The sequence below is a fragment of the Loxodonta africana genome, chromosome 22 (genome assembly GCF_030014295.1).
Source record: "Loxodonta africana isolate mLoxAfr1 chromosome 22, mLoxAfr1.hap2, whole genome shotgun sequence".
Taxonomy (NCBI): Eukaryota; Metazoa; Chordata; class Mammalia; order Proboscidea; family Elephantidae; genus Loxodonta; species Loxodonta africana.
Window position 1 is genome coordinate 71,276,350 of NC_087363.1, and position 19,709 is coordinate 71,296,058.

At 43.3% G+C, this 19,709-nt stretch overlaps 1 protein-coding gene across 3 annotated transcripts; it reads left to right on the plus strand.

Moving 5' to 3' along the window:
* The first annotated feature begins 1,011 nt into the window (after positions 1–1,011).
* Positions 1,012–19,323, plus strand: INSIG1 (insulin induced gene 1). Of its 3 annotated transcripts, none has more exons than XM_064275121.1 (6): positions 1,012–1,115; positions 2,028–2,472; positions 6,325–6,449; positions 8,065–8,231; positions 8,640–8,739; positions 16,703–19,323. In XM_064275121.1, exons 2-6 carry the CDS (start codon positions 2,058–2,060, stop codon positions 16,730–16,732), a joined length of 837 nt encoding a protein of 278 aa, XP_064131191.1. In that variant the 5' UTR covers positions 1,012–1,115; positions 2,028–2,057; the 3' UTR covers positions 16,733–19,323. The 3 variants fall into 3 exon arrangements, with proteins under 3 accessions (XP_064131191.1, XP_064131192.1, XP_064131193.1); XM_064275122.1 differs by having other exon boundaries at positions 1,016–1,119; XM_064275123.1 differs by lacking the exon at positions 1,012–1,115 and adding an exon at positions 1,447–1,556.
* The last annotated feature ends 386 nt before the right edge of the window (positions 19,324–19,709 follow it).

The window sequence follows — 19,709 nt, forward strand, 5'->3', positions numbered from 1 at the left end:
GAGGAAATTCTTGTATAAATGAAATTATTTACTTTTTTTTCGTAAGGGATTTTGTTTAAAAAAAAAAAATTGTAGAAAAGTACCTGTAACAACACATACATATTTAGAAACATACGCAATTAACAATACTGACCAAGCCCTTCCTACGTACCAGGCACGGCCGTCATCCCTGCATACATGAATTCATTTTAAATTAGTAGGTACGGTAAACATGAGGAGCCTCACTGAGGGCTACAAAGGGGTCCCGTACAGGGAACAGGCGGCCGCCGTCATGAGGCGGGTCTGCAGCGCTTTTTAAAAAGTATGGCAGGTGAACCGAGGGCACCTGTGCAGACTCAGGGCCAAGCTGCTCTCCACGTCGAAGGGAAGATGGCCAGGGCAGAAGGGGCGGCTTATCCCACATCCGGGGAATCCAAGTCGCCTAGCCAGGTGATTCAGAGCCTGCGTGCGGCTGGGGACGCAGGTGCGGGGCTGTGTGCAGGGGTCGCGCCCCCGGACAGGAAGCTCGGGCGCCCCCGCAGCCCTTCCGCTTTTCCTGCGGCCCCGAGCGCCCAACCGCGCGCCCCGCCCGCCCCGGCCGGCTCCATCCTCTGCCGACTGCCCGCCCGCCCGCGGGCCGCGCCGCTGCGCCCCGCCAGCCCCGAGGCCGCCCGGTTTCCGGGGGCTGCCCGCCCGGCCCCGCCGCGGCCGCCAGGACCAGGCCCGGACCCCCGGCAGGCGCCCGCCTCGCGCCCGCCCCTGCCGTCCCAGCAGTCGGGAGGGAAGGCGGGTGGTGTGTCGGCACGTCATATGGGCCGCCCGCCTCCCATTGGCTGCGGCGGCCTCACCCGACCGAATGTTTACCTGGCGCGCCGAGTGGGCGGGGCGGCGGCAGGCCGAGGCTCCGCCTCCCCGGGGCCGGGCGCGCGGGGCGGGCGCGCGGGGCGAGCGGGCGGGCGGGCGGCGCGGCGCTGCGGTAGGCTGCGCCCGGGTGACGTGACCGGGGCTCGGCGGCCCGCGATATAAGCTTTTACCGCCCGCCGGCGCTGCGGGGAAACTCGGGTCGTTCCCGCCGCGGCGCCTCCTCCTCCGCGAGCCCGCCTCCCGCGTCTCGGGCCGCCGGGCGCCTCGGGCAGGTAGGTAGGTAGGACGGGCCGGCGGGGTGCGCTCCCGGGGGACCCCGCGCCCGGCCGCCCGCCCGCAGCCTCCGTGTCCCTGCCCCCGGGGCTCCGAGCGTGCACTCGTGGCCGGGGTCGCGGCGGCCGCCCTGGAGGCCCGGCCGCCCACGGCCCCCGACCGAGGGGAGCGGGCGCCCCCAGCGCCCCTGCGGGTGGGACGTGCCGCCTTGCGCGCAAACGCTCGGGCGGAGCGGCCGGGGGTCCCCGCGGGCCGAGCGCTCAGGGGCGCCGCCGTCTCTGCCGCGGTCTCTCTGCTGCTGCTTCCCGGGCAGACCCGCCGCCTCCCGGGCCGCCTCCCGGGCAGACCCCGGTCTGTAACTTCTGCTGCCGGACGCCGACGGAGGGGCCGGGCTGCGGGGACGCGCTCGTGGCGCTGCTTCTCCAAGTTTGGCGCCGCGTGTAAGTCGTGTCTGGGAAACTTTTTGGCTCAACCAGCCAGCACTGCATGCTTTATATAAAGTAGGGGCGCTTGGCAGGCGGGCATTTTTAAGGGTTCTGCTTTGCTTTTAAGAGAAACAGTTATATTTATCTGTCCCTTCGCTTCTGCGTGCCTTGAGGCCACGTATGCATCACCGAGTTGGAGTATGTGGGTAGGTTTTTTTTTTTTTTAATATGTTTTGAGATGAGGTAACAGGCGCAAGTACAGTAAGTCAATTGTGGTGGTTAGGCAGCGTCTGCCACAGTGGTTACTCCCAACTCCCCTGAGGAACTTCTGTTTTTACTGTGTGAGTTGGCGATGCGGACAGGTAGAACGTTCAGCATCTGGCTTGGGCCACAAGACTTGAAGTGTAGCCTTCCCTGACTTCTTTGTCTCATTGAAATTGTACGATTTCATCTCCCCCCTCCTCTTTTTCTTTTCTTTTCTTCTAGGACACCCATCTCAGACTCTGGTGGGCACTGATGCCCAGATTAGACGACCACTTCTGGAGTTGTTCCTGTCCTGCCAGTGAGAGGCATAAAAAACACCTGAGAGCCGGCGCTGGAGGGCTGGCAGCCAAAGTGGAAGCCATGCTCAGTCCCTCTGTGTCCAGCCCCTCTTTGCTGGTGGACCACGGTGCCCCACACAGCAGCCCCTCGCCCAGGCGTCACAGCGCTAGTGTGAGTGGCCACCATTGCAGCAGCAGCCGCCACGCGAACAGTTGGCATCATCACTTGGTACAGAGGAGCCTTGTGCTATTTTCAGTTGGAGTTGTCCTAGCTCTGGTGCTCAACCTGCTACAGATTCAGAGGAATGTCACTCTTTTCCCTGACGAAGTGATTGCCACCATCTTCTCTTCTGCCTGGTGGGTTCCTCCCTGTTGTGGGACAGCAGCTGGTAAGTAAACCATTCCTTGTTTAGTGGAAATAAAAGATGCCTGTTTTGTTTTTTCTTATTGTTTTTTTTTTTTTTTAAGCTAACCTTCAGGAAACATTTATTTGAAAATGAAATCATCCACAAGTTAAAACTGAGTATCTGCAGTTTTTATATTTAGATAGAGGAGTGGGGCAGCAAGGATCTCAGACCCCCAAATCGTAGTCCACACACCATAGCTCTCTCTTAACGTTTGAGGAGGCCCAGTGATGGAGATGAGGCAGGGAGATAACTAGCTGTTTAAGCAAATGCTTGTGCCAGACTGATTGCGATCTGGTCCCTCTTAGTGTCTGGGCAGGCTGAGGACAACCTCTCCTAGAGCACAGCGCTGTCATCTAGAGCTAGTGCCATGTGATTGGTTGCTGGCAGAACTGGTGAGCGGCAGTACCGCCTTGCTATTGGCTGTGTCGGTGAACATGCTACACTCTGGATAACTGAAAACAAATCGGTCACGTGTTCAGGAGGTGGTTGCCAAGGGAGCAACTCCTCAGCACTTCCTTTTGCCAGCATAGCTGAGTAAACTGTGGCCAGAAGCCAAGTCTTTTCCCCTAGACTTGTTAAAGCTGTATAGATTAAGTACTTAAGGAAAAGAGTAAACCCCTTGTTAAGAGTTTAGATTGTGGTAGACCTAACCAGTCACAAAAATGCATAACATAGCACAGGATAAGTCTACTTGTGGACAGGAGGACTGTCTTGTCTTAAGTAGAATTTCCTAGTTATCATTTAGCCAGTTTTATAAAAATACTAAATTGATCTTCAGATTACTGACTACTTCTCTAGTCACACAGCTTTCATTTATTTAACAAACATTTGCCAAGTCCTTTCTGTAGGCTCAACTCTGGGAATTGTTGGAATATAAAAGTGAGTACTACAAGCCCGTCTCCGTCAGCATCCCATAGTCTGATGGGGAGAACAAACGTGTCTAAGTAACCACAATGCACTGTGACAAGTGCTTACGTTTTCTTTGTAGCCAGCGCTTGCAGACTGCTTACTCGGTTTTATATGCTTTACTTCTTTTAATCTGTTCGACAATACTGTGCTATATAACTCCATTTTACAAATGTGGAAACTGAATCATGGAGAGGTTAATGTAATGATGTGTCCAAGGGTACATAGCTAGTACGTCGCTTGAGCAGCCTGATTCCAGACCCAGCGTTCTTGACCCTGTGGCTGTGTGCGCTGCCTCCCTATAATGCAGGTGTGTAGCCACACGTGTAGTCTTAATGGGCTCACTTAAAACAGTAAGAAGCAAAAAGCCTTGTAATAGATACAGAGCACTGTGTGTCATCTTTGCTGGAACGTCTATATTTAGGGGAGACTGTAATTATAAAGTACTGGGTAGAATGGTTTCATCTTTGTGAGAAATACATCTAGATTTGAAGTACCATTTTCACACACGCTTGGCACAGTAGTTTCCTTTTTTTGAACGGAAAACTTACCTCAAATGAAAAATAGTTTAGCCTTTAATGTTTATAATTGAAGCTTCCAGGAAACCCTGGTTGCGTGGTGGTTAAGTGCTACAGCTGTTAACCAAAAGGTCAGCAGTTTGAATCCGCCAGGGGCTCCTTGGAAACTCTACCGGGCAGTTCTATTCTGCCCTATAGGGTAGCTATGAGTCGGAATCGACTCAATGGCAGCGGGTTTGCTTTTTGGTTTTCTTCCAGGGATATCTGAAGCATAATTCCTCATACCTTGCATATTTAACTAACAATCTGAGAACAAAAGGAAAAATTATTCCCTGATGACGTTTTGACCTATTTAGCTTTTAACCTGAAAAGGTAAGATGAAGTTACAGTGATGAACATTATAGAATTACTTGGGTTCCATTTTTCCAAACTCCAAAATTAGAACTTGGTTAAACCTAATATGAAAATGAGAACTGAGAATCTTTCATCTGTTTGGCTGAAACAGGCTCTTTCTGTGTTTGTTGTTTCTTTTTCAGGAACCTAAAGTGGCACTGTCTCCCCACCTTATCAGGGTGAAGCTGTGCCTGCCTTAGGAGCCTCAGTGCTTTGGGTGCAATTTACACAGCTAATCTTTTTTTTACATAGTTCAGTCCCATTAGATCTGTATTGTCACTGTTCACCTCCATCTTGTTCATTCTTGTCCTTATTTTTAGCATTTTGTATCTCTTTTGGGATGCTATACCTTCCCACCAATCCAGATTCTCTTTGTATTCTATCACTTTTTAAAATTCTGCAGCTTCCTAATTATCCCAGACCGCGAAGATCTCTTCCTTCTCTGTCTTCCAGTCACATAACCCCCACAATTTTACACATGAGAAAACAAACGTAAAGAGCCACCACCCATTAGAGGGCAAATTAGGATTAGATGCTGCATATCCTATTCCTGGTCCAGTGCTCTTTCACAGCTTGGGCTTCACACGTAGAAAAGATGAAGAATCATAAAAAGCTGTATATGGTAGTCTGTCTCCCCCATTTCTCTTGTGTGCCCGTCTTAGTTTCTTAGTGCTTCTGTAACAGAAATACCACAAGTGGGTGGCTTTAACAATCAAATTTATTTTCTCACAGTTCAGGAGGCTGGAAGTATGAATTCAGAGCATCAGCTCTAATGGAAGGCTCTCTGTCTGCCCTGTGGGAAAAGCCTTGTCTCAGGTTCTCTAGCCAGCAGTCCTTGGAGTTGCTGGGCTTGTGGACTGGTCTCCCTCATTTGTCTTCCTAAAGCCTGGGTCTTCCCCTGTGTCTAGCTTTCTTCTATGCCTTATCTGCTCTTTTATGTCTCAAAAGTGATTGGCTTAAGACATACCCTGCAGTGATATAGACTAAAGAAAATCCTGTTCCCAGACGGGATCATATCCATAGGTATAAGGGTTAGGATTTATAACACATATTTTTGAGGGACACAATTCAATCCATAACAGCCCTGTAGCACTTAACCCCAGGCTTGTCTACACAGTAGGTGCCTGGGGTCTCCTAAATGCTTTAAGTCCCTTGAAAATTAAGTCCAGTCTCACCCTGTGGCGTGTGAAAGGAGTGTCCTGTTTGACCCAGCCCATCACATTCAGCACAAATGTGGTCATCGTTTGTCCGGCATCAGCTCAGGGTGGTATGAGGAAGGTAAGAACTTGTGATGTGACTTGTAGCCTCAAGGATATTCATGGAAGTTTACCTTTTCCTTGTAAAATGGAAGTCACACTTGATAAAAATAGAAGGTTAATTAGGCAGGCATGTACTTCAGGCCTATCTAGAAAATTAAACCCCCTGCTTGATTCATTTCTCTGTTTATTGAGACATGTTTAACTAAACCAGGTATCAGTGATATTTATTAAACTTCTCAAAAGTTTGTTACTCAAAGAAGAAGATATAAAAGGAGTCCTAGTTTGAATATTAGAGCAGATTAACTCTCTAGGAAAAGGGCTTGTTTGAGTCCTTCATTAGTTGCCGTTAGTTACCATGGAGTTGGCCCCAACTCATGGCGACCCCACATACAGCAGCCCTGTGCTGTACCATCATGATCATCGGCATGTTTGAGTCCGTCGTGGACGGCTGTTTTGTCAGTTTATCTCATTGTGTCAGTTTGTCGAGGGTTTCCCTTTGCTTTTGACGGCCCTGTACTTTACCAAGCATAGTGTCCTTCTGTAGACGTCAGTCTTTCCTGATGATGTGCCCAAAGTAAGCAAATCAGAGTCTTGATATCCTCGCTTCTAAGGAATATTCTGATTGTATTTCCTCCAAGACCAGTTTGTTGTCTTTTTGGCAGTCTACACCATATGTGATTTTAATAACTACCACATCGAAGTCATTTCCTTTTAAGCTGCTGTGTTTTAATACTGTTTTCTTTTTCTTTTTGTAACAGCTGTTGTAGGCTTACTCTACCCCTGCATCGACAGTCATCTTGGAGAGCCCCACAAGTTTAAGAGAGAGTGGGCCAGTGTAATGCGCTGTATCGCAGTTTTTGTTGGCATCAACCACGCAAGTGCTGTATCCTTCAACCAGTGTGTTACGTACAGAAGGTGTTCGTAGATATGCTAAAGCATTTTGTTACTTTTTAAGAGTATATATTACATCATAGGTTAATTGAAAATTGTTTTTACACGTGTTTTATTCTAAAGCATATTACTTTAGTTTGCACTTAACAGGATTTTTAGGTATGGTTCCTGGAGTCCTTCCAGTTTATCTCAGGAAACAGAATAGTCCCAGATGGAGAACGAACATATGTCCTCTCCCCTTTCTCAGACAGTATCTTCTGGTTCTTAGGAATTAATTTTATAAATTCGCTTCTCTCCTTTCAGTGCAGGGAGATCTGACAGGAGTGTGACTGGGCCTGTTAGATGAGCTGGAGGAGCCTGTCTCTGCTTCTCTGCCCACAGAAGTCCAGTGGCCGGTCAAATACTGTCATCCTCCAGAATAAGGGTTCCTAATACAAGATCCAAAACTTCTGGTGTCCGTAGATGGAATTTGTTATAGGGAATAGTTTGTGTCTCTGTACGTAAGTGCCCTTTTCAGGAAGATGGTCTGTGGTTTACCAGGTCTCGAGTGATAGAGAGTTTCTGTAGAGCAACTAGACTCTATTTTAAAATCTTAGAGAACTATGTTTTTAGAGTTTTAAGTCCTTAAATCTGCTGTACTCTATTTTAATAAAAATATCAGAAGGATTCTATAAGGTATCTTCTTGTTAGCTGTCGTCGAGTCAGTTCTGCCTCAAGGTAACCTTATGTACAATAGAACGAAACATTGCTTGGTCCTGTGTAATCCTTCAGTCACCACTGTGTTCGAGTCTGTTGTTGCGGCTGTTGTTCCAGTCCCTCTGACCAAGGGTCTCCATCACCGTCGTTGGCCCTCTTCTTCACCAAACGTGATGTTCTCTAGCAGTTGATCCCTCCCACTGATGTGTGTAAAGCAGGCAAGTTGGACAGTGTTGTGTTGTGATCCGTAAGGTTTTCATTGACTTATTTTTGGAAGTAGATTGCCAGGTCTTTCTTTTTAGTCTGTCTTAGTCTGGAAGCCCTGCTAAAACCTGTCCATTGTGGGTGACCCTGCTGGTATTTGAAATACCAGTGGCATAACTTCCAGCATCACAGCAACACACAAGCCACCGCAGTGCGACAGACCGACAGATGAGTGTTAGATATCAGCCCTGACCATATTTGTTTTGTCACCAATGGATAAGTAGTGTGATGAAAACCAGCCGTGGATCTCAGTGTACTGGCGTGCCATCCTGACTAGGTTGTAATGCAGCCATGCAGATAATGGTTGTTCCCTTCAAATTATAAATAAAAAGAAATAGGAATGGGACTATAGATGACTTAATACCAGACTGTTAACAGGGTTTAAATACCAGTAGAATTTTTTATATAGCTTTCAGAAAATTTACTCAACTTTTATTACTCAGTGATCCCAGAGAAATTTCAGATAATTCTAGTCATCCCAGTAACCCTGAATCCAGCAAACCCATCAGCTCACCAGGTAGTTTTTATGGGTTGTGAATTATTTGGTACACGGTAATAAAAACCCATGTGTAGTTGTTGTTTTAAAAGAAAATGTTTTTGATCTTACTAAAAACCTTAAAACTTTTCCTTAACTTCTGCCTCACCAGAAATTGGATTTTGCCAATAATGTTCAGTTGTCCTTGACTTTAGCAGCCCTGTCTTTGGGCCTCTGGTGGACATTTGATCGTTCAAGAAGTGGTCTTGGGCTTGGAATTACCATAGCTTTTCTAGCCACTCTGATCACTCAGTTTCTCGTATATAATGGTGTTTATCAGTGAGTATATGTTTTCGAATATTGATGTTTTATATCCTTAGCATAGAACTGCTACTTTTATTAAAAAGACCCATTAAGCTTTTGGTTTGTTTTTATATTTTATTTAGCTTTTATAAAATACATGACATACATGTATTAGATTTAGATAAGAAATTCTCAAACATGCTGGTTTTTCTTGACTCAGGTTTTAAAAATGCACTGTCTATAATTTAATGTAGAAGAAAATCAAGCAGTAGCATTAAAATGTACCATTCAGATACTAACATTTTGTCGTATTTCATGATTAATATGTATTCTGTATAGTCCCATTAAAGAAAGCTTTTAACGCCAAATTGGCGCACACTTGGTGAAATTGCCTGCTAAGACATAAAAGTATTGTGATTTTACACATGTATCTTGTTGTTTTAGGTATACATCCCCGGATTTTCTCTATATTCGTTCTTGGCTCCCGTGCATATTTTTCTCAGGAGGTGTAACAGTAGGAAACATAGGACGACAGCTGGCTATGGTGAGTAAAATTGTATTATTTCTTAAAGCTTTGGGGTTTTTAGTGTGATAGAATTGCTTTACATAAAAAACCAAACCCATTGCCGTCGAGTCAGTTCCGACTCATAGTGACCCAAGAGGGCAGAGTAGAACTGCCTCACAGGGTTTCTGAGGCTGCAGTCTTTGAGGAAGCAGACAGCCACATCTTTCTGCTACAGAGCAGCTGGTGGATTCAAACCCCCGACCCCTCAGTTAGCAGCAGAGCACTTAACCACTGCACCACTAGTGCTCCTTTTCTTTACATATTATAATTTGCATTGATATATATCTAAATCACTCTCAAAAGCAACAGGTTTTTTTTTGTTTTTTGACTTTTTTTTGTGTGCTTTAAGTGAAAGTCTACAGCTCAAGTTATTTTCTCATACCAAAATTTATACATACATTGTTAATGTGACCCTAGTTGTTCTCTCTATAATGTGACAGCACACTCTTCCTTTCCACCCCAGGTTTCCCATGTCCATTCAAACAGCTCCTGTCCCTTTCTTCCTTCTCATCTTTCTGCCTTATCCTCTGGACAGGAGCTGCCCATTTAGTCTCACGTATCTACTTGAACTAAGAAGCACACTCTTCACGAGTATCATTTTATGTCTTATCATCCAGTCTAATCTTTGTCTGAAGAGTTGGTTTCAGGAATGGTTTTAGTTCTGAGTTAACAAGAGAGTCCAGGGGCCATGTCTTCCGCGGTTCCTTGGTTCCAGTCTTAGTCAGACCATTAAGTCTGGTCTTTTTACTAGAATTTGAATTCCTCACCCCACTTCTCTCCTGCTCCGTCAGGGACTCTGTGTTGTATTCCCTGTCAGGGCAGGCATTGGTGGTGTCCGGGCACCACCTAGTTCCTCTGGTATCAGGCTGATGCTCAGAGCAATAATGCTTGAGAAAAGCATACATGAAGAAAAATAATGATGTTGGGTAATCCTTTGTTAAATTAGCAAGACTCATAGATTTGTAAGCTTACAATATTAGAGCCAAAAAGGAACTAGAGTTCCAGCGCACCCTTTATTTTACAGGGGTGTTCAGTGGCTTTTCTGAATCCATGTAACCGCTCTAGTCACAACAGAAAAAAAGTTGTATTGAAGTGGCTAAAGCGAATGGTTTATAATGGATGAGCTTCTTCTCCTTCAGTATCAGAAACAAGTTTGGATGCTTGTATGCAGTGACGCTTTGGTCCCCGAGGATCTGTAGATCAACATTTCTTTTTAACACAAAGTGGGTTTCATGATGCTAAGGAAGATAGTGAACTCTTCAGCTGGATGTCAGCCTGGGGATGCAGAGGCCTGTTGCAGGTGCAGGGCACAGGCTGGGTAAAGAACCACGGGTGCTCCAAGGGCACAGTGCACCCATGCACAGGAGGAGACAAGTCACTCAGCATGGCCATCTGTGGCCTCTGTCACTGGTGAGATGGACAGGTGGATGGTGGCTCAGACCTGAGCACTACCCCTGTTCTTACTGGAGGAGAAAGCAGTAGTACCCTGACAAAGACAGAGCGACACGTGAATTCAAGGGCAATTGTAAAAGTTCTTTTTGGTAGTTAAAAATTGGCGCTTAAACACTTTAATAAAAGAAGATTAATTGTGGACATTCAAATGCTATTTTATTTTGAATTGACTTGGACTCGAGGGCTTAAGTAAAATAAACTTAAAAAAAAAAAAGTAGAGTTATTATGAGGGCCATTGGTCTCAGGGATGGACTCTGGGGCTTTCTCAGGAACTTATCTTGGCACCTCATGCTATTTTTAATAATGGCACTTTTATTTGTGCCAGGCAATACCCACTTGTGAGGAGTTGAATTTGAAGTCTGCTTGGCTGTTCCACAAAAATCTTAACTACTCACAAAAAGATAGAATCTGTGAAGTATTCCACTAGTTACTGAGTCTAAAACATCTTTCTCTTTTTTGTAATTCATCTTGGCCGCTGCTAAAACAGAGAAAACTCAGTTGTAAAAACTTTTGTTTCTCATGTCCCTTAGTGGAGAAACAAAGGATTTTGCTTTTTTTTTTTAATACCAAAATCTGGTCAAAAAGTTCCACATGAAAATCTTGTGCTTCTTCCTCCATGCACTCAACTCCCCCCTTACGACCTACCTTCTGAGTTTTCCAAGTGGAACGAGGCAGCCCCATAATTGTTTTTATTACTTTGGGATTTTTTATTCTAATACCTTTTAACAGAGAATTCGTAATTAAGGCTTTTGGAATAAAACTGTCTTCAACCCAGGTTGATGACTTGTAAAATTAAAATGTGTGCTATGAATAACATTCAAGGAGTGAGTTAACTTTTTCATGACAATGGATTGATGCTGTTATGCGTTCATGATGAAGGAGTTTTAGAACCAGTTTTAGGGGGAAGTGTTTTGGTGAGTTAGAGAGAGGAATTTTACAACATGCCCAAGTTCTGAACATGTAGAAATACTTTTAAAAATGTGAAAATCATACCTTTTGAAAATAATACTGTTTGAAGATAGTTGTATTACATAATCTTCCCTGTGCTCCTTTGATACCAGAGCAAAAATTTTTAAGATAACTTAGGATGTTGTCATTGTGTGCCGTGGAGTTGATTCCAGTTCATAGCGGCCCTATATAACAGAGCAGAACTGCCCGTTGAGATTTTCTTGGCTGTGACCTTTAGGGGACGTGGAGCCGCTGGGTGGCTTGGAACCACCCCCTTCTGGTTAGCAGCAGAGCCTTCAACCATTGCGCCGCCAGGGCGCCTTTAAAACAGCATGGTTGGCATAATCATAGTTCCCCTTACTTAAGCTTCTCTTTTTACTCTTTAAAATGGAGGGAGAACTGATACTTGGATGTTAAGTTGTATCTTGAAACTGGAGGAGAGAATTAATCACCTTCCCTACTGGGCCATCAAAATGAAACAAACTTCTCAGATCTCTCAGTCCCATCCCCAGCCCCACCTACTATATGTTCTATCTATGAAAATTTAAATCCTTACCCCTGGATCCCAGCTAATGAGAAAATTGGCAGACTTCTCAAAAGTTTGAAGCTTAGGTACAGTCTAAGTAGGTCCTCCACAACCAGATGGATAATCATAGCCGGTTTTACCTATCCTGCCGCAGACTACACGCACCTAGCATTAATCCCTGAAGTGAACTGATGGTATTGGGGCCACTGCAGGCTGCTGCAAAGGAAGAAGAAAGCCTGGTCCTATTCTCAATATTTTCAAACTCAATAAAGAACGTAATGGGAAGTGTGAATAAGTGGAAAACTTCTGTTACGTGTATAGCAGTATTTCTGCCATAAGAAATCAGGAGAGTGACTAAATGATGGCATGTAACTGCTGTTAGAGTTACTCAGGTGAGTTTGCAGAGGCCTTAAAGAGCCAACTCTTAAGTGATTTTAAAGCCTTGTTCAGTCTGATTTGGCCAAGAACAGTGGTGTGAGATACTCTTACATGGTACGGAAAGACTGATGTGTATTGGGCAATAAAGAAGAGTAAGACTGTAAAGGAATTAAAAGTGGTTATTTCTGGGAAGTATATTTGCAAGTGGTTTTTAAGGTTTGTTTTTTGTTTCTATTCTGCATCTAAAAAATTTTTATAATGAAAACATTACTTGTATAGTCAGAAAGAAGTAAGATGTGTATAGGAAATTGTAATTATTGTGTCCGTTTAGAGGCTAAGTATTTATAAGGCTAATAGGATGACTCGTTGATGAGCTTTATTTTCAGTGCGTGGACTTGGAGGTCATAGCAAGACCCTCAGCTTTGTCCTTGTGCCTTCACCACCACCAAAACACCTCTGACTCTACTTCTGACCTCCTGTTTCCGTAAATGACACTGTCATTTTATTGGGAGCAAAACGTTGGAGTTAAGTTGTGGATAAGGAGGAAAGGTGGGGATGAGTCACTAAGCCCTGGCAGCTCCCTTCCCCTTGGCCTGGTGTCTCACTACTCACAATGCTGCTGCCCTCATCCACACTTTAGACCCCATGCTTCTCAGTACCCCCAAGCCCGGGCCCTGAGAAGAGCCTCCACCTTTGCCTCTTTGTTTCTCGTTTCCCGTCCCTCAGAATAAATGAATTTGTCCTGAAAGCAGTAGAGAGGCATAGAAAAGCACTGCTGTGGGGGAAATCCACAGTTAGTTCTCCAGCAGGCATTAAACGCCTTCACGTTTTAATTCACTTGACTCTTAGACCTTACATCTTCTTCCTCCCCCAAGCAAATGCTCTATCCACTGCAGCCTGAAATATGAATACTGCCCTTCAGAATACAGGGAGTGGATCCAAAATTCATGTTATTATATCAGCTAAAAGATAACAGAAGATGAAGGCAACATTGTATTCTTCATGGCAATAGAATTTGACGTATAACCCATTGCTGTTAATTCAATTCCAACTTCTAGTGACCCTGTAAGACAGAGCAGAACTGCCCCATAGGGTTTCCAAGGAGCAGTTGGTGGACTTGAACTGCCAGCCTTTTGGTTAGCAGCCACCAGGGCTCCAATATTTGCTTCAGAGTATGTCAGAGACATGAAAAATACATTTATAATAGGGCGTGTTTTAGAAAACTGATTTCCTAAGGCATTGATTGTCCCTGTCTAGAGCCCCACCCCACCGCCACATAAACTACCAGAAGATGGTTGTAATGAGCAGGGGTGAGAGAATTGTTTTTAAAGGACCCAGCCAGGTGCAGCCTGAAGCCCTAGTTCACAGGGCCAGACTAGGGCACTGATTGCCAGCTGCCCAGATAGGAATTCTGCCCAGTTAGCAAAAGATCCATCAGCCGTGGGAGAACTAAGTCTTCATGGCATCTTCTCAACAAATCAGGAGACAGCGTGACTTGTTCTGCAAGTTTTTGTGTTTGTGCCCTAACATGGTCAACTTTTAAATGTTTAATCTCTTAATATGCTTTTGTGGAGCCTTGAAAATTTAGGCTGTGATATAAATTACCTCCTAACCAGAATCTTTATTATCCAAGAGTCACAATTACAACATCTTTAGAAGAGCAGCTTCAACATTTTCTCTCTTAAAGAGGGAGTTAGACTACTTAAGCCTGTAAAAAAAACCTCATAGATTTCTTGCTTCATTGTATTTGTAAAAGTAGGTTTACTCTTTTTCTACTCAAAATTTAAAAACACATTTCTACCTTAAAACTCAGGAAAGCGCTCAGCATCTTAAAAATGGAATTAATCGGCACAGCGTGTTGTCATTTACGTGGACTGAGCCAGCTGAGGTTGTATACATGGCTGCCGTCTTCCCCACATCCCATTGCATTCGTGCTGTTTAGACAAAGAGTGGCGCTGACTTGATGTTTTCGGGACAGTGTTTAAGAACCAACTTTTGGTTTAAAATCAGCACGTACACCAAGGGTGGTTGTGAGGGGCTGTGACTCCCTGAGAAGATGAACAGTGAAGGTGAAGAGGTTAGGTGCTCTGGCAGTTGGTGAGCCCAGCAGTGTGCTGCAACTGGGCCAGATCCGTGTCCCCCAAGGTTCATGTTTGATGCCAGGGGTACTTTGCCCAGAGCCCCCAGCTTCCATCTCCCTCATTCTCTGTCAGCATAGCTCCTAACACACATTTTCGGTTCTAACGACTTTGGTTCGTCTTTCTCAAAAAGAAATGTAACTATTTTCAAGGAGAACCATGCTCAGAAGCTACAGTTGGTCTTGCTTACAGTCAGGTGGTTCTAGTAGCTTTTCCGATGCGGTATTTCTTTGTCTTGCCTCCATGCCATTGTCATTTGTGTCCAAACATACAGCTTTTGCATGTGTTACCAGCCTGTATGTTTAAAAGAAAATAATGAGTCTGTGGCCATCATTTTATGGACTTCTGCATTTATTGCTATTTGTCATTTGAAGCCTTTCCTCCTCAAAAAAGTAAAGCTTCAAACTACCAACAGCCATAAATGCTGGATCCACTTCCCGTTGTCCAGCATTCCACAGCAATACTTGGCCGCAAAAAGTTGTGCCTCAGTGTCAGCATAAAATTTGCTTTGCTTTTCCTGTGTTGGGCTGACCCAGTTAGCTGCTAACGGTCATAACACCACCACCAATATTGTTATTGAGGGCGAACATTTACTGAGCACCTATAATACATGAAGCATCGTGCTAGACATTTTCATTGTTATCTAATGTAGTCCTCATAACGCATGAAGTGGGAACTCAGAGCCTGTTTTCAAGATGAGGAAATTGAAGCTTAGGACTTTGAACCCTATCTTCATCGTGTGCCCTACTGCTCTTTTCAGCATAGTTAGTTCGTGTCTTGCCATTCATCCTCTACATGTGGTTTTTTCCCGGATTTGCTGCAGGATCCCTCTTGCCATTTAATACAGGTTGCTATAGGCAGTTCTAGTGAAGCCTAGTGTGCTGACCGGTGGCAGTCTCGGGCTGACCACACTAATCGCTGCAGTTGTTTGTAATCTCTCACAAATGCCAGCCTAAGTGTAGCCTCCCCAGACCAGGGCTTCTGAAATTCTGTTTTCTACTTGTTTAGCAGCACGTTCGTGAACATGTAGTAAAATTGGATGACAGCGTTGGTGCTCTCTGCTTTCTCCAGCTGAAGTTGGTTTAGAGTCCTCCTCAGGTCCTGTGTAACAATTCCTAATGCCTTTTTTTTTTTTCCAAGACCAATTTTTGAAAGTGTACACTCCCTAGAATGTCTCATTGTGTCTGCGTCCCCAGGGAAGTAATTAGCAAACCAAAACTCCTGGGTGACTTAACCAAGAGTCTTGGGGTTTCCTGCGTATCTGTTTAAATGGGAAGATCTTATGGTCTTCGAGGTAAGTGATGTTAAAGTTCCGCTCCTTCATCTTAATGCAGGATTGCCTCGAAGGGGGAAAGTTGAGTAAAATAGAAAGACATTAGGTTCAGAGAAAAATATTTGTTCCCTGAAGTTCCTCTTCTGTGCTCTAGTATTTCTGTGACCTTAGGAAAGTCATTATAATCTCTTTGGATCTGTTTCTTCAGCAACGAAATATCCATTCTATCCTGAGAGTTTATCATGCAGTGCCAGGCGTATGGTACTAACCGCAGTATCGACCTCACAGGGTTTTTGAGAGGATCTAATGAGAAAGAATTGGTAGAAAGGATTCCTAAACTGTAGATAAAGCTCTATGTTAATTTAAGGTTGAGTTGTTATTATTATTCGGTATTATAAAACGTGACCTATTTCAAATACCTGTTTCACCACACTGCTGGTAGAGTATAATGGAAGCATCAGATACTAATAATGGCAGGCATCAGCTACTGATAATTTATGGCAGATACCGCCCTTTCTTCACATAAACAAACTTAAATTACAGGAAGTTAGAACTAGGAGCACCTAGAATAAGCATCATCTTATACTTTGATTTTGGAGACCTGGTGGCGCCATGGTTGAGCGTTTGGCTGCTAACCAGAAGGTTGGCAGTTGGAATCCACCAGCTGCTCCTTGGAAGCCCTATGGGGAAGTTCTACTCTGTCATATAGGGTCACTCTGAGTCAGAATCAGTGGCAGTTGGTTTTGTTTTGTTTTTTAGGTTTTATATGCTTTAATTAAATTGAATATTTCTTTTGTATAGATATTAAATTAGTCATACTTTCAATAATATCTTGCACTTACATAATAATTTATCTGAACAGTTTCAAAGTAAGTTCATTTAAGAGAAGTAATTACGCTAATTTTATAGATAAAAGAACCACGGTCCTACAGCCCCAGTAACTATAAGATCACACAGTGAATAGTTAGTAGAACGCCAGTCTTTGGCTCCAGTTCTTTCCACTTTTCTAATATGTCTCAATCTCTTACTGCAATCACGTGCATTTTTAATCCTTTACCTTTTACGACATGTTTAATTGATAATTAAAATATATATTTACTGCTGATTTTTTTTTTTTTGTATTATTAAGGGAAAGATAGGCAGTTGTGTGGTAGCAGTCATATGGAAGTTAAATTACATTTTTGAAATGCTCATTGAAGTCTCTCTTTTTCTTCTTTTTATATGTAGGGTGCTCCTGAAAAGCCACATAGTGATTGAGTCTTCAGACCCACTGATTCTGAAGAATAAACACGATCTAGGAAGAAAATCTGTGTGACTGGACTATGACAAAGATGATCTTTTTCCTAAATAATCTATTTAGATTGGGCTGATTGTATAAATGACTCCTAGAAAAGTATTCACTATTTTAGAATGATGAAGTGGAAACAATAACCACTTATCTTGAAATCTGACCTGAATTCACTGCGCTGGTACCTGTCTGTGCTCTGGGACCTGTGATACAGCCTGTGGGTGGGAATTCAGGCCAGAGGCAGTTCCCCAAGTATTAGATTTCATTTATGTTATTAAAACAAGTTGCCATATTTCAAAGCCTTGAACTAAAACTTAATGACCAACTCTTGGTTTTATATCAGTGCCCAAAGGAGACAGGTTGATGGTGCTTAACAAAGACAAGTATGGTATAATAAGAATAATATTTATCCAAAAGTTTTTTAAAATAGGGTTGTGTTGAAAAAAAAAAAAAAATCCTGCGTGGGGAGATTGTTCTCCGAGTGGGGTCACGGCACTGCGGGGCCTGTGGAGCCCCTCCCCCAGCGCTGCCGAGCTGAGCACGCACACTCACGCACGGGGGGGGGCCTGCGCCCTCGGGCTAGTGGGCACACTGAGGCATGCAGCATCGGTGGGAGCTAGGCTTCCCCTACCCATGGAGTTTTGTGTAGACAATCTTACTGAAAGCAAAAGGCTTTGAAAAGTCATAGTTCTACACTGGTCTGTTGAAATTTCCACCTCAGTTTATGAAATTGTATCCAAAATCCATAATCACCTAAAAGTGAATACACCTTTGCTATGTATTTCAGTCTTAGTGAGCCAAAATGATTTCTCTGATACTCCAGAATAGAGATGACTTTTTTTTTTCACAGCCCTATAGAATTTGCAATCTGTGATTGCCTTGTAAAAAGAAGAGTGCGTTTGTCACTACATTACACATTTGGTGTTTCTAAATAGTCAATTATATTGGTGAGCACAATGTATTCATCTAATGGCCTAGACCATTCAGACCCAATTTGCAAGCGTTGGGTCGTAAACTTCAAGTGCAATGTATATGAAAACCAATCTGAGCCTTCTATTCTCTTAAAATATTTATTTTTTTTTTAACGTATGGGATGTTGAAGAGAGGGGTTCTGCATTCATTTCAGTGCTGCGTGAAGGCAAAATTCAGCAATAATTTCTTTCAGCTGCAGAGTGACTTTATTGTTGCACTTCTACTGAACGCTGTCCGTTGAGATACTCCAGTTTTGTAGTTTTAGTATACTTTTAATTTTTACTTACAAATTTACCTTTTCGTATTATGCAATTTAAATGTTTTTGGCTTGTTTTAAATTCTGTTACAGTGGCTTAATTAAAAGACTTTCCTTTTAAATAGAAGTCACCAGTCAGCAGAATGGAAATTTAGACTAAGTTGCCTGTGAGCGTTGATGTATGTATTTGATTTTGTTTATGTGATGATCCTTGCTGGGTTGTTTTGACAAAGATATCTTGGGGGTAAATCTTAGGTTACTATAGCTAATTTGTTTTAGAGGAAATTTGTTTAAAAGAAAATGGATCGTTCTGAACTTTGGAATGACCCCTTATAAATTTTCTGAAATAGAAAATGAGTAGTTATGTAAAAAATTTTTCAATGAACATGTCAGCATTTTATGAAAAACCAGAAGTTATTAGAAGAAAGCAGTGGATGAATCTTTAAAATATACTTGATAATGCACAAACAGTAAGTATTTTTTTCTCTTCAGCTGGAAATCTCTGTTAGAAATAATGTAGCCAAAAAAAAAAAAATGTGAATCTGAAGGATTTCTTTGCCAATAATTAATAGCAAGCGTATGAACCAAAGTGATTTGAGTTTGTGAAATAGTATGAACAAACTTTGCACTCTACCAGATTCGAACATCTAGTGAGATTCACATTCAGACTAAGTTTGTGTTCTTTTTGCATTCATTTTTTACTTTTATTAAAGATTGAAAACCAACAGTAGTATTTTTGGGATTTTCTTTAAAGGGTATTTTCCGTGTATTATGTTGGCCTTTGAAATCAAAGAATATTTTATAGCTCTTCAAATTTACTGAAAATGTTACTGAATTTCAACACAACCTCTTGGGAAAAGAGAATATAATTTGAGTACATTTTTTCCTTATGGTGAAAGTTAAGTGCCATAAAAGCTAACCTGAACTTCCCACTTGTCCACCACCTCCCCACTGATAGATTGAATCCCGGCACCTCCTTAGCATACTCTGTCCTCTTCAGGGATACTGGTCCACGCTATGAGTGAGGGTCTTTTCCTCTCCAGGCTATGATATAGACCCCAGGAAGAGGTGTGGAGCATCACGGTACCAGCCAGGAAGCTTGATGGGTAGCATGGATGACTACATTCTCCTCAATTCTTACTGGGTTGAAAGTAGCCTCATATGACTCTAAAAAGCTATACTTTTTAACAGTTGGTATATTCTGCCATTTTTTATGTGATCATTTCACAAATACTTGTTGACTGCCCACCGAGTGATATGCGCTGTGCTGGGTCTGAGATTAAGAGACACTCACCGTAAAGCACAATAAAAATTATTAAAAAAAAAAAAAAACAGACACCAGACAACATAACCTCTTGTCTTAAAGTGCTTTCTTTCTACCAGGGGAGTCAGGAAAAAAAAAAAAAGAACTAGGCAGGAAAATCCAAAGCTTAGAGGAGTAGTAAGTGAAGGAAACAAGGTACCTAGAAAAGGACTGGGGTGGGGGGGAGGGTGGTGTGTATTTAAGATAATTCATGAAAAAGATAACCAATACGTGTCATTTTGGCACATTCAGTAGCCAAGAAGCAGTAGCCATTTGAGTTGGAATACTGGTCACACAAACTCTTAAGGAGGGGTAGTAGTTTTCTCAGTTTGACGACCCCTGCTAGCTAGAGGTCTGTGCATCTTAAAAGGCTTGGCTCTACTGCCAAATAAGAGCTTCAGGAAGCAGTTTGGGA

Coding starts and splice junctions, on each gene's coding strand:
- INSIG1 (XM_064275121.1), top strand. CDS start 2,058: ATGCCCAGATTAGACGACCACTTCTGGAGTTGTTCCTGTCCTGCCAGT. Junction 6,450..8,064: donor GCATCAACCACGCAAGTGCT/GTATCCTTCAAC, acceptor CTGCCTCACCAG/AAATTGGATTTTGCCAATAA. Junction 8,740..16,702: donor TAGGACGACAGCTGGCTATG/GTGAGTAAAATT, acceptor TTTTATATGTAG/GGTGCTCCTGAAAAGCCACA.